The following is a 16083-nucleotide window of genomic DNA, read 5'->3' as shown; positions in this document are numbered from 1 at the left end:
CATTTTCCTTCATCTGCTTCACATAGAGGGTAGGAAGGGAAACACAATTTCATAATTTCCCCTTTTAAAAAAAACAGTATTTGCTTTGTTTTTTCCAGCCTTGATTTTACTGGCTGCTGTTCACGCTGGAGAGCCGTTGTCCCAGTTGGAATCAAACTAGTCTGGCTGGGAAAGGTCCTTAAAGGCCACCCAGTTCCATGGGGAGAGACACCTACCACCAGACCAGGTTGCTCCGCGCCCCGTCCAACCTGGCCTTGAACCCCTCCAGGGATGGGGCAGCCACAGCTTCTCTGGGCAACCTGGGCCAGGGTCTCACCACCCTCACAGCAAAGAATTTTTCCCCAGTATCTCATCCAAATCTCCCTTCTTTTAGCTTAAAACCGCCCCCCCTCGTCCTGTTGCTCCCCTCCCCAATCAATTGCTTCCCCACTTCTCCAACTTCAAGGTTTTCCAGCTCCAGTCCCCACTGCCGGACCCTCAGGTGGGGCTGGATGGTCCTTCAAACCCAGTGGAGTTGCAGAAACCACCCCTATCTCCCCACACCACGCAGGGCAGCTCTTAAATCCTCTAAAAAAAGAGATTTGTGCTCATGTACCTGCATCACCAAGAGCTTCTGCCATCCCTGGGGCTGCCGAGGGGACAGAAGGACCCTCCGGGAACAAGTGTGTCTCTCAACTCCACCACCACCAAGGTCAACGTGGTCAAGAAGACCCCAAGAACCAGCCAGGTCCTTCTCCAGCTCCAGCAATCTGCCAGGATACTCCTAAAATAAAAACATAAAAAGCTCATAATACCCCCCAAAACCTCGGCACTGCTCAGCACAGTCCTTTTTTTTTCCCTGAATTTCTTAATTTCCTCAATGCTCCTTTTCTCCCTTTCCCATGTTGACTCTGAATTCTTGCTTCTTCAATCCTCCCACAAACAAATTTATCTACAATCTTCTTACAAAGTGCTTTTAAGTGCTTTTTTTTTTTTTTCCCTAAATTCTTTGGATTTTTAACCTTTCCCTGCATAACACCTTTTTCTAAAGCCCATGGTAAAAAACTAACAGACTCAGGTCTCGCTGAAGAGAAGTCAAACTGGTCCCCATGGAAAACAGTTAAATATTATTCACATTTACAAGAAAATACTTTAAAAAAAAAAACAGCATTCTTACAACATTAAGAATCCACCAATGTAAACCAGAAAACGCTGCATTTTCTCTGCCCCAACAAACCTTGAAATCCCCAACCGCTGCAGCCTCCTCTAACAAAGAGCTTCTATATTTACTAAAAATATATTTATTAACCCTGGTATCAGGTGTGCAGCTGAGTTTTTTATTAACAGCAGTGAAATCCAAATAAAAGCAGCCAAACTTTGGACCTTCCTCAATTTGCAGTAAGAATTTTCCAACCTTTGTGTTCACAAAGGCAAGAACCAAAAAGGGTATTTTAATTTTTTCCTCCCCAATTGTTTCGATTTTTGAACAGGGTTTCACCGATGGAGCATTTTGCTGCTGTCCCCAACCCCCAAAAATCAAATTATTCGTGCCCTGAGCTCGGTGCATTTTAGGGTAAAACAGCAGGCGATGGAGAAAAATTGGTTAGGAAAACCACTTGAAAACTGTGGCAAAAAGGGTGTGGCATCACCCGGTCCCCAAAGTGGGGGCTTTTTCCCCTCTTTTCCTCCCTCCCTCCCAGCTTTTTTTGGCACCGTCATTAAGTGATTTCCCATCAGCTCAGGCTCCTTTTTAGATTAAAGCAGCTGCTTCTATAACAAATAAGATAATCCGAGGGAGGGTGAGCAACGGGGGTGGCATCAGCTCGTCACTCCCCGGCCATGAGAGTGACACACTTGTTTCTGGCGTGAGAAATCCCACTGGCCTTCCCCAGGAAGAATTAATTTTCCGGCTTTCTCCACTTGAAAATTCCAGTTCCCGTATTCAAAATGAGCATTTAAAACCCACAAACACGAGATCAAAGCTGCTGCTGGTGCCAAATAAATCTATTCTGGGCTTGACAGCCCAGATTTTTCTTTCCCCCCCGTCATAATTTTTCCAGGTGATGCCAGATTTTTCCTCCCCCCCCTCCCCCCCCCCCATCATAATCACAGGGAAACTGTCGGGAAGGAGTTGGGAAAGGACAAAGGGATGTTTTGTACCTCCCTAAGATGGTGGCTTCTCTTCGCTCCGACAGCTCTTGACAAAGAAAATATGGAAAAGCTCCAGTTTTCCACCAGAGGAGACATTCCAGGCAGGAGGAGGAGCTGGGTGACGCAGATGTTTCACATGGGAGGGGGCATTTTCTCATGCAAAGATGCCTGGGAGGGCTCTTGGGGTCCCCCTAATCCTCATCCCCCCCAAAAGCTGCTGTTGGAGGAGCCCCAGAAGCAGCAGGTGGTGGGGACAAACCTGTGCTGGATGGTGGGTAAAGACACCTCAGGGCTACAGGAAAGGGGGGAGGGGGCATTCCCAGTGTGCCCAGTCCACCCAGCAGGGATGGAGAGGCAGCAAACAGCATGGGGAACAGCCCTCCTCCCCCCCCCCCCCCCATCAATTTTACAGATGGCTCCGAGCTGGAAAAATCCTATCTTTGGAAGTTTATGCTACAGGGAGAGGGCTCTCTCATCCCATCACCCCTAAAGTGGCAGCTGTGGGTGAGACTTCCAGTCACCCCCCGTTGTCCCCTGCTCCCCTCCTCCGCTCAGCAAATGGGTGTTTTCCCTACCGGGGGGAGTTATCAAGGGCTATTAATTGTTTAGCATAAATAAGTATGTTTTAATTAGAATACATTTACTCAGGATTATAATACAGTGTGATTTGGGCTGTTTGCTGTATTTACTGAGCACGAGCAGGTGGATTTGCTGACACCTTTAGGCCACGACAGAGTTATTTTTCTTGGCAATTTTCCTTAATTAATTCCTCAACTTAATTTTCTTAGTAACTTTCCCAGAACATGGAGAACTGAAGAGTCCCAGGCTTGGGAAAAACACTATCAGTAGGACATTATCAGCCTTCCCAGACCAAACGACTAAACACAGCGCTGTCCCAGCTGCGAGGAGAATTGTTTGCACTATTTGTGACGGTTTTTAACCCCCTCCCAACCTCTTTTTTTCCTCCTTTTTAACCCCCTGCGCTTCCTCTCGGTCTTTGCCAGGCTGCTGCCAGCACTATGCTGCCAGCGTCCCTCTCCTTCGCCGCCCCTCGGTCCCTTCCTGGGCAAGTTGTGCTGGGCTTGGGGTGAGAGCACGATCCGAGGATGAGGAGGGACACGGGAGGAAGATTGAGGGGGGCGTTGGCAGGGGCAGGAACCCCAAAGAGGGGGGGGTGATGAGAGGCCCTGGAGCACCCTGGAGCCACAGAAGGGTGAGGCAGGGACAGGGAGGGACAGGGACAGAGGCCAGAACAGAAGGATGCTCCTTCCAGCCCTCCCCTTCCCAGCTTGAAAACACCACACAGAGCCCAGATCATGTTGTTATTAATTAGCGCAGATGGTCATTGGCACAACATCATCACCAGCTCCCACGTCCCCCCGTGGAAGGCCTGATCCTGCCCCATCTCTGAGCATCTCCCCCAGCCACAGCCCGGCTGGTGGCCCCTGGCTCAGAGCTGGGTGGCTTCTTTCTGGCAGATCCACTGCAAGGTCGCGCTGCAGCCGATGGTGCTGATCCTGCCCTCCCTGATCACCCCGCAGGATCCGCCTTCAGCCCGGGGGTTCAGCTGGAATCTGGGGGTGCAGGAGGGACCTCACGTCACACACAAAGGTCCCTCAGGTGATGGTGCCCACCCTGACACCCATCCCCCTGCCAAAGCACTCACTGGCTCAGGTCCAGGCGGGAGCTATTCAGCCAGGTCCAGCCCTTCTCAAAGAGGAGGCCAATCCAGAAGTAACGGGTGGGTTTTTGGAGGGTTCTATTTATGAAATCCTGTAGAGGAGGGGGAGAGGGCAGGGAGTGACACCGATGTGCCACAGGTCACCACCCCAAAACAGGTTCCAGCCTCCATGTCCCAGGACAGAGCCCCTGCAATGTCCCCCACACGAAGGCACCCAGGGCTGGGCGCTGACCCCAGGTTTCTGGGCAAGCCCTTGGCCCTTCCCCAGGTGCCACCAGCCCCATCCCACATCCCCGATGCCATTGGTCCCTTTACCAGCTCCTCCTGGTCCCTCGGCACCAGCAGCTCGCCCCCCCGATTCACACAGTCCTCCTGGCTGGAATTCCAACGGCTGATCCCATGGGACACCCAATAGCACTTGGTCCCATGCAGCGTCCAGTTCATGGGGCAGAGGGTGCACCCCTCGTGCTCTGAAAGACAAGTCAGGGCCACGTTCAGCCACCAAGAAGCCACTTTGTCCCCTGCACATCCCAAGAAGGACAAGTGGTTTAGCCTCGTTTGTTCCCCAGGAACACGGGAACGCCCTGAGCTTCACCTGGTTCTCTGCTGGGGAATAGAATGCTGGGGAATTTGGGCTGTAAGTTTTTGGGAAACCCAACGGTGCCGAGATGCACTGTGGCCAGGGGCCCTCACCTTGTGGCTTTGATGAGCAGAAAACTTCCCTCAGCTCCGAGCAGATGTTCCCCAGGGTGGTATCACCATCTCTGATGTTCCCACTCACATTCCTGCAGCTTCCTGGGTTCTCCGACTGCTGGTGGAGAACTGCAAGGGTGGAGAAGGGGAGATGGATGGGCTCCCCCAAAATCTACCTTCCTGTGGCCCCAGCAGCCACAGGGAAGTGTCTGGGATGGATCCCGACACCGAGCGGGTGCTCAGAGCCCTCCCCTCATCTTTCCTGGTACCTCAGCCCACCCCAAGCTTTGATCCAAGCATCTCCTGGGGGGTGAGAACTGGCCTCGCGGTCCCACCCCAGAGCAGACTCCAGATCTCAGGGTCCGAACCTCAGACAAGCTCTTTTTGGGGTAGGGGGTCAACACCTCTGAGCTCCCACCCCCGCATTTGCAACCGCCTCCCCCCCACTGCTTCTTTCCACCACCAGCAGGATGTGTTACCTCCACCCCCTGCCTGAGATCACACCCGAGATACGGAGGCATCAAACTGGACGGTGGCAGAAAGCCCCATAGCTACGGAAGTGGTCTCTGCTGCAAAACAAGCTGTACCGGCCTCATCCGTGCAGCTTAGAGGGGCCTGATGCGAGGGCGAAGGGCTCCTCAAGCACCTTCTGACTACCCTTTGCTTCCCACAGGCACCTGCAGTGCTTGAGCAACTCCCAGCAGATTGATTTTGGGGTCTCTCTGGCACTGGGCCCACACCAAGTTCAAACCATCATCCCCAGATCACTGCTGGTCCCAGACCTCCTCCCAGTTTGGAGGACCTCCCCACCTTTGGAAGATCTTCTCCTCCCTTCGGAGGATCTCCTTCCAAGATCCATCAGACGTTTGAGTCTCCCTACCACCTGCTCGGTGTGGTTTGGGGATCCTGGGGACCAGCGCAGCATCAGATGCCACCAGCAACCTCACACCGGGCACAAGACTCATTTCGGTGGGGCACCGTGTCACCCTGAGCTCGGCCACAGGGTGACAAATCCTGCCCCTGCCACAGCTGAGAAGTTTCCAGTGGTTTCCCCTCACTGACCAACAAGAGTCGAGGCTCCTGCACCCATCAGCTCTAATAAACTCTGATGAAAACCCACTTCCCCACACCTTGCACTGATATGTGTCAGCCAGCGCCGATCAGAAAAGCAGATTTGCCTCCTACACAAGCTCCTGGGGTGCTGGACACCTCCCTGCTCTTTGCATGGTCCCCTCTTTGAGCTGTTCTTTGGTTGTCCCCATGTCACCGAGCGGAGCTACTCACGCGAGCATCCCATGGCCACCACGGCCACCCCGAGAAGGAGGTTCCCAGTCCAGCCAGCCCAGAGAGCGGTTCGGTGCCACTGGGGACAGCCCGAGGCTGCGAGAGAAAGAGTTGTCAGGAGAAAAACACTTCCCCAATCCCACATCCAGCAAGCCAGAGCTGCAGAGCAGATTTGGGCTGTTTTCTCCCCAAAAACCCTCTGTGGTGGTACTGGTTGCTCAAGAGCTGCAGTCAATCGTCTGTGTTTCAGTGTTGCCACCTTCCTCCTGATCCTGCTGGCACCAGGCCAAAGTGGCTTCTGATGAGGTTGGAATGGTTTTACCCAGACACCCAAAACTCTGAGATAGGGGAATTTTCTAGATGTTAGAAACCCAGATTGTTAAGTCGAGGTTAGAGCTGGGCCAAGATGGGAGATGTGCCCCATCCTTTCCCCACAGCAGGGGAAAACTGCTGACCCTGGATGGCCCAAGCTCTCCAAGGAGACTTCATCTGACTGGGGTGAGACAGCTTCATCGTCCCCCAGCTCCATCCTGCTCCAGGAAGCGCAGGGGCAGAATCAAAAGGGATGTCTTTGGTGGAAATCGCTAATTCTTGCAAAAAAGAGATTGCAGTGTGTTGGCCGAAGAGGTCATCACCAGGCAAAGGTGGAAGGAGGCAAACCTCCTCCTTGCAGAGGAGGAAAAAGTTGAGACTGAGCAGGAAAAGAGCATGAAGCAACAGTGAGGCAGAGGAGGGAGGAAACAAGGCATGAAACACCCCTGCCAGTGCAGGAAAGAGGGACCAGGAGTATTGAGAGGTGGATCAGGCATCTAAGGATAGCAGCTACCCTGGGAGCGGGTGATTTTGGGCAGGTTTGGAGCCTTTGCTGGCTGGGAGTAGCGGGATTTCTTCTTCCATCGCACCAGGACCAGAACAGTCCCTTGGGATGGGTTTTAAGAACCAGCCCCTGAAAATGCACTGGGTGCAACCGCCGAGTCCTGCCCCACGAGCTCCAGAGGTTCTGTTTGCAGAGCTCAAGCTGGGGGCATGAAGGGCTTAAAAAATAATCGTGCAGAGCTGAGGCGGGCTCCTGGCAGGGCTACGGGTGAAGCAGCCACACCAGGAAGGGTGAGGAAGGTGTAAAGAGGGGGCAACGCCATCCCCAAGGGCAGCTGCAGGCAGGAGAGAAGGGTTTAACCCCACAGCAGCGACGTTAACACAAACCCCCCTTGGTTTCCACGAAAGGAATCCCATTTCATCGAGCCCCGGTCGAACTCTGGGCACGGAGCGAAACGGTGACACCGTTCCAGAGAAACTCTGCAGCCCTTTCAAGACAAAACTCCCGACAGGATCCCAAACAGCAGCCGGGATCCCTTATCACACCCCCGTAGCCGTGGGCCCCTTCCCCTCCTGCAGCCCCCAGAGGGTGGGAGTCTCCCAACACACCCACAGCCCCGAAACCACGAAAAAGCCTCCCAAAAAAACCCCATGCTGCACTCACTGCCAGGCTGAGGGAGCGAACCCGGGTTCCTGCAGTGTTTCTCGGGCTCCAGAGCCAGGTCAGCATAAATAATTTGCCTGGCCATTACGGGAGAGGCGAGAGGAGCTCCCAGCGGGGCCTCTGGATCCAAGGGGGACAATCCTGCAGTCGGCAAATCCCTTTTTTTGAAGGTTTCTCACTCCTCCAGCTCTGCTCTGCAAGCTCCTCTCCAAGCCAGAGGTCTGTGAGGGGACGCACCAGCCTCTGAGCGCTCGGCAAGCACAAAAAAAACAGGGTGTTCGATGCACTGGCCAGTCTGAAAATGAAACTTTACGCAGCTTCTGCTGAATTAAGCCTGGGAAAACGAGTTCACGTCAAGGGAAGTAACATCTGACAGCATCAAGAAGCCTTCTCTCTTCATATTCTAAGTGAAATCTCCCAAAGGAGACACCTTTAATGATAAAAAAGCCCAAAGAACCCCAAAACGTGGGGTTCTGCAAATAGGCAGCTCCAGACCTTGCTCCCTCCATCAAAATCAGTTATTTTGAATGAAAAATAAGGTGTCATTGCAAAAATGATGCAGAGACTCCACCATCTCCCAGAATATTCCCAGTAGGATGCTAAGAACTGGGATTTTTCTGAAATAAAATAAAACCAGACCGCAGAACCCTCATCTCCTCCCTTTAGCTATGCAAAAGGTGTTTTCCAGCCTCAGTCGCTGCTCCTTCTCCCCACCCAAACCTATTCCAGCATCGCCGCCTTCTCCCCGTTACTGATTTCTCTGAAATCCCACTGATTTTCCAGTCGGATTTCAAGCACAGCACCATTTCGCTGCTCTGTAGAGCAAGCGGGTACCAAAAACCCCGGGAGACTCTTTGGAAACAAGGGGTTGGGATGGAAAATACTCCAGACAGCTCAAGAAATCTCTTTGGTTCTCCTTCACGCCTTGTTTTCAAGTCACTTCCAAGAGACAGTCAGCTTCTGCCTTTGGAAACCAGGATGGGACCAGACTCATTAGAGGCCAGGAAAGGTAGAAAAGCAAATACAACCCCAAAATCATATGAAATCTAGCTATAAAGGCGTGAGATGATGTCCCTCCTGGCTTGTTTGGAAGACTTGCTCATCTTTTTCCATGCCCAGGCTGAGGAACCCCCCACAAGGATCATCCAACCCCAGAGAGGCAAAAGCCACTGTCAGAAGAGGAGTCAGATGCTTCTGGATCTATTCCAGCCTCCAAAAATTAGGTGTTTCCCTCCATGTAGGAGAAAGTGGTTTCTCTGGAGAGCAAAACCACTCCAGTCTTGCAATGTGAGCACATGGCGGGGGGGGAACCTGCAACTCGAGGGGCAATGGTTTTAAGTTGGAGAAGGGGAGATTTAGATTGGATATTAGGAAAAAGTTCTTTACTATCAGGGTGGTGGAACACTGGAACAGGTTGCCCAGGGAGGTGGTTGAGGCCCCTTCCCTTGAGATATTCAAGGTGAAACTCGACGAGGCCCTGGGCAACCTGGTCTAGTTGGGGGTGTCCCTGCTGACTGCGGGGAGGTCGGACTAGATGACCTTTGGAAGTCCTTTCCGGCCTGGAACAATCTATGAATCTATGAAACTCTGGTTGCTCCAGAAGGACTAGTTCAACCCACTGCCCCCAGTCCAGGCTGAACTGGAGTGGGTGGAGGAAGAAAAAGAGTCATGTAGGGAAAACACGAGCTGAACCACCGGGCCTGAGCCGCGCACACCACCCATCACCCTGCTCAAAGCATCTCAGTGTAGACACTAATTTCCACAACAGCCCCCATCTCCTTTCTCCCCCCATTGGGACGGAGACAAACAGTGCTCAAAGCCATTTTTTCCTCCTTTAAATAACTTTGAGTTCCCAATTTTGCCTTGTCCCCGGTGAGAAAGGGGGTGGTATCCGCCCAGGGATGGGCAGAGCTGGTGGGGCCACCAGCCTGGGTGCCCTTGGCTCTGGGGAAAAGTCCTCTCACCAAGGGGGGTGCTCCTGCATTGCCCACCCTGCACTCACTGCAGCCTGCGCTCCCCCTGGGGCTCAGCGTGTTTCCAGCTGGGCTGGCATCCTCAGCAGGGGGACAAGAGCGGAGAGGAAGCAGTGGTGTGAGTGCTAAGGTAAGAAAAAGAGGGGGAAAAAAGGAATTAGGAAGAAATTAAGAAGAAATCAGGGGGAGGGAGAGAAGAGAAGAAGCTCTGCCCATGGCGGAAGCCTCCAAAAGAGGGTTTCTCCAGCTCAGGAAGAACAAGTCAAAGCGAAACAAGGCGGGACTGCCCCAATAGCACTCCTCTCCCATCCCCACTGCCCATCCCTAACTGGGATGCTGGAGGATGGACAGACTGGGAGAACTAGGGAGGGGTCCTCCGGCACCAGGAGGGGACATGTCCAAGTTTGGTCACCCACCGCTCTGCCTGGGTCAGTCCCCACGGCTGCTTTCGGCTGCTTCTGGGGCTCCAGCAGCAGCACCTTCTCGAGGGGTCAGGATTTAGGGGGGCCCCAAGACCCCCTGTGGGCAGAGGGAAGGGCTCCAGCTACCCCCCTCCTGCTGCTGGCGCCCCATGCTGCCAGGCCTGGAGGGAGAAGACCCCGGGGGGGCAGCCACATCCTCCCAGCTGTGTCCTCCAATGCTCCCAAAGCCAGGATGGAAAGTGTCATAAGGGACGAGGAGGGGAGGGGACAGGGCTGGCTCCAGCAGGACAGAAACGCCCGTGGGAATCTACGATGGTTTATTAAAAACTGTACAAAACCCAGGAACAGTGTCTCCCTTTGCATTTTAACTCTAACGGGAGCCCCTCAAGGGCACTTCACCCCCCGGCTCTATGGCCCCTCTGCCCTGCACAGGGACAGGGACAGGGACCTGCGTGGAGTTTCTGTGCCCAGCTCCTCTGGGAGCAGCTGCTCCAGCTCCATCACCACAGCTGAAAAGAAGGTCTGTGTGTTTTGGGAGATAGTAGAAAATTCAAATTAGGTGTAATGAACGCAATCGGGTTTTGTCTCTGTCCCCGGGAGAACGTCACCCACACACTGCAACCAGGTTACTGTCACATTTCCTTTCTGCCAACGCTCTAATTCTTTAGCCAGCTGATTGCCAAAAATCGTGGGACTATTTTTAAATCCTCGCGGTAACACGGTCCAACAGAGTTGTTTTCCCTCCCATAGTGGGATTTCCCACTCAAAGGCAAACAGCTTCTGACTTCCTTCTGCTGGTGGAATGCAAAAGAAAGCATCCTTTAAATCCAATACAGGAAACCAAGGGATCAGGAGCGCAAGTAGTGTTCTCCTCTGTCATTCCAGTGGCAGGGAAGGAGGAGGGAAGCAACAAGAAGAGCCAGCAGATCCATACCTGCCTCCAAGCCAGAAGAGGAAGGAAAAGCACCAGTCCAGACTCTCAGCTCTGTCACCGCAGCTCAGAGAAACCTGCTGGGACCTTGGAGGGTCTTGGAGGCACCAGAAATCTCCAGGGACGCGTGAGGATCCGTGCTCCAGAGCAGTGTCTGCGGGTGTTAGTCTGATGGCCCACCTTACCCCAAAGGCAAAGCTGATGTCCCAGGGGTCAGGAGCAGCGGAAATTTGTTCTGACAGCCAGGAAGGCCCTGCCCTGATGTGAACTGCACATTTGAACCCTTCAGGTCACCCAAGGGATGCTGGAGGCCTCCCAAACAGCCCTACAAAGGCTCTCCTGAAAGCTGCTGAGGTCCTTCCCAAGCCCTAGCCAGGTCCTGTCACCCCTGAGATCTCAGAGGCATTTTCAGCCACTGCTTGTCTCCCACCCCCAGCTGCAACACAACCTCTCTGAGGTGCCACCAGGCCATGAAACTCCTCTTCCAGCTCCTGTTGAGTCACCAAATGCACTGGACTCCACTGATTTGAAGTGGCTTTGGAGACTGAAAAATCCCAGTGCCTCCAGGAAAGGATGAAATTGGAGATGGGCATCTCCAATTGCCTTCTTCCTCAGCTGTCCAACCGCTACTTCCCGGAGCAATATAAGTTACTGTATTACGTAAAGCCCTGCTGGAAAGGGCTGGGTCTCAGTTTAACCAACGGTGTAAAACCAGGAAGAGAAATCTCTCTCCTTCCTGTTCCTTCAAAACCGAAACAAACTTGGAGATTCAAACTTCGACGGTTGCTCTTCATGGGAGCCAGAACATCTGTGGAAAGCCCCCAGCATGAAGCCTGCTGCTCCATGTGCCTGGAAAAATCCCCGGACATCATGTCCATCCACTGCGGGCACAGATTGTGCCAGTCGTGCATCACTCAGAAAGGGGAAGGACTGACCACCAACTTCTCCTGCCCCCAGTGCAGGAAAACAGAGTCCCACAAGAGCCACCACCCCAACAGCGAGTTGAAAAACGTCCAAGAGGTGGAAGGAAAGAAGAACTTGTGTGAGAAGCACCAGGAACCCCTGAAGCTCTTCTGCCAAGATGAGAAAAAGCTTATTTGCGTGGTGTGTGACAGGTCCAAGGTGCACCGTAACCATTCTGTGATTCCTGTGGATGAGGCTGCCCAGGAGTACAAGGTGAGGGGTTTATGGGCATGTTGAGACACAAAGGGCCAGAAGCTCCTGGTGTTGCTGCTCTTGATGGGTGGAGATCCCTGTAGAGCCTTTGGCCTGTGGGATAAACCCCCTGTGGACTCACCCATCCTTGTCTCTTGCTACCAACTCTTGAGGTGACATTGCCTGCCCTGAGGAAGATAGTGGATGTAGGAGCACCACGCTTTTGGGCACCAAGGGGTCCTCTCCCCCTGGATGCAGGTTCCTTATCTAGTTCAGCTCTGCTGAAGATCAGTACGAAAGGAAAGAGAGAGATCCTCAGCCCTTCTCCCACCCCTCAGCTCCCTTAAATCTCCTTCACCTTTGTCAAAATATAAAAAAAAAAAAAAAAGGAAAAGGGGGAGGTAAATCACCATAAAACAGTCATGGGGGTCACAAAACTCTGCCAGCAGTTACCCCAAGAGCCGTCAAGAGTTCCCCATTGCTTCTTCTGAGGGTGCCAGACCACGATGTCATTCCACAACAGACTTCTTTCTTTCCTCTCAGAAACAAATTCAGACCCAACTCCACCATCTGAAATCAGAGCACAAGGCACTTCGATCTTCCATGAAGGACAGACAAGACAGAATCAAGGACCACACCGTAGGTGCCCATCGGTTTTCCTGGGCAGAGGGTGGGGGAAGAAAGGAGGAACATCTCCTCTTCCTCCTCTCCCCCAGGGGTGGGTGATTCTCAGAGGGTGTGGGGAAGGGAGAGGGGGTTTGTATCTTCACCAAATGCCTCTTTTTGGTGGGTCCTACTAAGGCATGGCCCACCCTTGACTCTTGATGCTCTTCTCCTGCTCTCTGCTTCCCTTTCCCTGCTTTGGATTGCCCTTGGCAGGAGAGGACAGAAGCTGCAAAGCAGAAGGTTGTGAGGACATATAGGAAGTTGCATGAGACCCTGGAGAAGGAGGAGTCCTCTTTCCTGGCCCAGCTGGAGAAGCTGGCCACAGAGATAAGGAAAGCCCATGAAGAAATCCGCCAGAAGCTTTTGGAGGAGACGACGAGGCTGGGCACGCTGACAGGGGAGATGGAGAGGACATACCAGCAGCCAGATTTGCAGCTCCCGAAGGTGAGAGCCCAGGCTTTCCAAACTTGCTGTGAAGGCTGGCGTTGAGCTTGGTCTCCATCCCTCGCTTTCCTACCCCAATCCGCTCAAAGAGGGACTTCATTAGTGTGGGACCCCGGTACTCCAAGGGGAGGTATTCCATGTCACTGAGTCTCTTTTTCTCTCTCATCTAGGACATCGGAACCACCTTGAGCAGGTATGTGGTCCTTCTCCTGTCAACATTTCTCCACCACAGAGTAGCTCTGTGGCAGGACACTGGGAGAAAGCACGTAGGGACAGGTTGGCTCTTCTGCAATGCAGCCTTTGGACTTGACTGAGGCCACGGGGGTTGGAAGGAGGGCTCTGCCTCTCTCTCCTTAAGGAATGATGAATTTGGACAGGGACTGTCAGGAGGCAGGGCTGGGGCAAGCCAGGAAGGCATCCCCTGGGGTGGATCCAGGGGGTCCATGGCCAGGCATGGATGCTCCTCCCAATCAGCTTGCAAAAGGGCTGGATGCTCCAGGGCTGAGCTTCAGTGGAGCCCCTGGAGCAGGGGTGGGGCTGTGAGGTCCCAGGGGGGGCTGCTCAGGGCTGTTAATTCCCATGAGGACCCTGAGACAACCACCTCAGCCTTTCACAGCTGAAGCAAATCAATGAACATCTCCAAGGGGGGGTGTGATCCTGCCGTGACATTTGCTGTCTGAGATGTGCGAGATGGGGCAGAGCCACCACCTTCCCTACAATAATTCTCCCCAGGGACTGCTGAGAAAACACAGAGCAGCAAACTGCAGCCAGGCGTAAATCCATCCCCTCTTCCCTTCCAGGGGCCAGAGGAAAACCCTCTCCCACTCACTCGATATTTCCCCGGAGCTGGAAAAGAAATTCTGTGATTTCATGGAGAAAACCACAGCCATCGAGGAGGCTCTGGAGAAATTCCAAGGTACCGTGCACAGGTCCAGAAAGGAAAATGCCATCGTGCTTCTGGGTGGGGAGGGATGGAGTGAAGCCACAGGAAGGAAACGCATCCTGGGTGCTGAATGAGGGGTTGTTTTTTTTCAAGATCCCACAACGAGGCAGTGAATGAGCAGCGAGCGTTGGTCTGATGTTCCCTGCCTGTCCTCCTCTTCTTCTCCTCTGCCTCCTCAAGTTTCTCAACATTCCCCCAAGCCTGTCCCTGACTTTCTGGACTTTTGCAGAAACCCACAATCACAACAACTGATCTCTCTGCCTCTCACATTTCTCTCTTTCCTCTAGACTTCCTGGAGTTCGAACTTCCATTGAAAAGTAAGTGAACCAAACGCGTGCCCAACCGAGCCATCATATGAAATCAAAAAATAGGGTAAAACAAGCTCTGCTGCCCCCAAAGATTGACCTAAAGTGCTCTGCTGCCTCCTTTTCCCCACCAGGGGATGCCTGGAGGGGTCCCAACAGGGTCAGAGGGATGGGAAGGGAGAGAAAAAGCCCTGTGCCCCCCAGATCTGCTGCAATGAGCCTGACTCTCTCTCCACCTCCAGCGCAGATGACACTGGACCCAAAGACAGCCAACGCCAGGCTTTATCTCTAGGAAGGCTGGAAGTTCGTGCAGTGGAAATTCCTTGAGCAGGACCTGCCCTCCAACCCGGAGAGGTTCAAAGTCAATCCTTGCATGTGTGGAATAATTCCTAAAATATAATTTTTATTAGAAATATATAGCATTGTTCACACATTAAGGAAAGGTATAAAATCAAAACGTTTCCAGGGTGGAACACAGCAGCAGCTGCTATGTGAGGAATCCGCTACATCTATGACTCCCTGAACAATATTGCTTGCAAAAGCAACACGGAGGATGGAGTGGAGTGAAGATTCCACGGCCAAGCTCTGTGATTCCACAGCAGAATGGGAACAAAGTGATCCTATGGAAGTGATAAGCGGCATGCTTGCTACCCTGAGCCAACAGTCTGTCAAATTTTGATGAAATGCTGTCCTTTGTGCGAACTTTGCTCATTCTAATGCCATTATAATACCAAAACACACCTCCAGCCCAAAGGCTGCCCGCCTCCAAGGTGCGACCACTCCTCCTTGAGTCTGCGCCCTGAATTTTTCGTAAACTCTACCTTTAAATGCGAGGCGAGAGAATTTTACACCAATCATAATAAAGGTATTTATGACTAGAGTCACTCAAACTCCACCTTGAAGGTAAAAAATAATATAAAAATAACCCGAGAAAGGGGGGATGCTGGGGAAGACACCATCGTGAACAAGTCAGGGAGGACCCCATCAGGGACTGCCTCTGACTCCCGGGACCAGTCGAGGGGCTGAGCCTTTCTTCCCCCACATAGGGACGCCTGTGGGTAAGACTTAGACTGTGCCGAGTGCTTCCTCGGGGAACTTAGAAATCTCCCTAGAGGGTTACCTGTGACATTTAGAGCCAGGCTGTATTGTTTGGAACTTTGTCGCGCGCTTTGTACCATTAACATTTTTTCTTTTACTTGCACGTGCTTTGCAGACTGTACTTATCACCGGCAAACCAAAAGAACCTTTCTATCTGTTGCTTAAATAAACTGTGCTGTTTAAGTAGCTAGCCGTTTGGGTTTCTCACTGAACGCGACCAGACACTGAAGTGCGGCCGTGCTAGTTCGTGAGCACGACTAGACTGAAGGTGCAGTCCACTATTAGTGCATCCAGAATCGTGATAGTTTAATATATTAAATGCGACCGGACTGATAGTGGTGAATTGGGCATCACTCAGAATTTAAACCCAGCCGCCCCCAGCCTCCCGCCTCGGTGAGGAGCGTTAGAACGCAAGGGGGGTTATTTTCTGCCAAAACTATTTTGTCTCTTCACGCAACAGCGTGCTGGGCTCAAGGGGCTTCACATCAGGGTCACACTGTTGAGACGTGGAGATCTGTAGAGGGGGCGTGTGGGCTATTGGGGTGGCCAAGGAGTGGGTGCCAAGGAAGCATTTTTTGCAGCTTAAGCCCGACGCGGGGGTATGGGCTCTGTGTCATAACCAAAATGAGTACGAGGCTCTCACCTCTCCTGATGTCACCCCCTTGACTCTACGCAGTGTCCCCCAGCGGATACGAATCTGCTTGGACTGTGAGGGAGGGAGGGTGGTGTTTTTTGATGCCAAGAGCAAAGAACGGATCTTTGCTTTTCCACAAGCGTCTTTCCAAGGGGAGAGAGTCTTCCCGTGGTTCATGGTGACGGGGGATGTTCAACTCAAACTTATTCCCTAAGGCACAGGACAAAAAAAACCAAAACCCAAT

The 16083-nt window shown here is 52.7% G+C and overlaps 2 protein-coding genes across 2 annotated transcripts; one reads left to right on the top strand and one right to left on the bottom strand.

Annotated features, from left to right (window-relative positions):
* Window positions 1-3580: 3580 nt before the first annotated feature.
* On the bottom strand, window positions 3581-7520 carry LOC141476052 (killer cell lectin-like receptor subfamily B member 1B allele B). The gene is made up of 6 exons (XM_074164678.1): window positions 7269-7520; window positions 5789-5884; window positions 4505-4633; window positions 4127-4281; window positions 3797-3903; window positions 3581-3704 (listed from the first exon to the last, which is right to left on the bottom strand). Exons 1-6 carry the CDS (start codon window positions 7351-7353, stop codon window positions 3581-3583), a joined length of 696 nt encoding a protein of 231 aa, XP_074020779.1. The 5' UTR covers window positions 7354-7520.
* A 3944-nt stretch (window positions 7521-11464) lies between these two features.
* Window positions 11465-15390, top strand: LOC141476115 (zinc finger protein RFP-like). Its single transcript, XM_074164716.1, has 6 exons — window positions 11465-11716; window positions 12629-12859; window positions 13030-13052; window positions 13660-13775; window positions 14090-14119; window positions 14350-15390. Exons 1-6 carry the CDS (start codon window positions 11465-11467, stop codon window positions 14397-14399), a joined length of 702 nt encoding a protein of 233 aa, XP_074020817.1. The 3' UTR covers window positions 14400-15390.
* The last annotated feature ends 693 nt before the right edge of the window (window positions 15391-16083 follow it).

This window comes from Numenius arquata, chromosome 28 (genome assembly GCF_964106895.1).
Source record: "Numenius arquata chromosome 28, bNumArq3.hap1.1, whole genome shotgun sequence".
Classification (NCBI taxonomy): domain Eukaryota; kingdom Metazoa; phylum Chordata; class Aves; order Charadriiformes; family Scolopacidae; genus Numenius; species Numenius arquata.
This window is presented reverse-complemented; position numbering and strand designations above follow the sequence as displayed.

Coding starts and splice junctions, on each gene's coding strand:
- LOC141476052 (XM_074164678.1), bottom strand. CDS start 7,353: ATGGCCAGGCAAATTATTTATGCTGACCTGGCTCTGGAGCCCGAGAAA. Junction 5,885..7,268: donor TTCGCTCCCTCAGCCTGGCA/GTGAGTGCAGCA, acceptor TTTCTCTCGCAG/CCTCGGGCTGTCCCCAGTGG. Junction 4,282..4,504: donor CTGCTCATCAAAGCCACAAG/GTGAGGGCCCCT, acceptor CTTGTCTTTCAG/AGCACGAGGGGTGCACCCTC.
- LOC141476115 (XM_074164716.1), top strand. CDS start 11,465: ATGTCCATCCACTGCGGGCACAGATTGTGCCAGTCGTGCATCACTCAG. Junction 11,717..12,628: donor TGGTGTGTGACAGGTCCAAG/GTGCACCGTAAC, acceptor TGCCCTTGGCAG/GAGAGGACAGAAGCTGCAAA. Junction 12,860..13,029: donor CAGATTTGCAGCTCCCGAAG/GTGAGAGCCCAG, acceptor TCTCTCATCTAG/GACATCGGAACCACCTTGAG.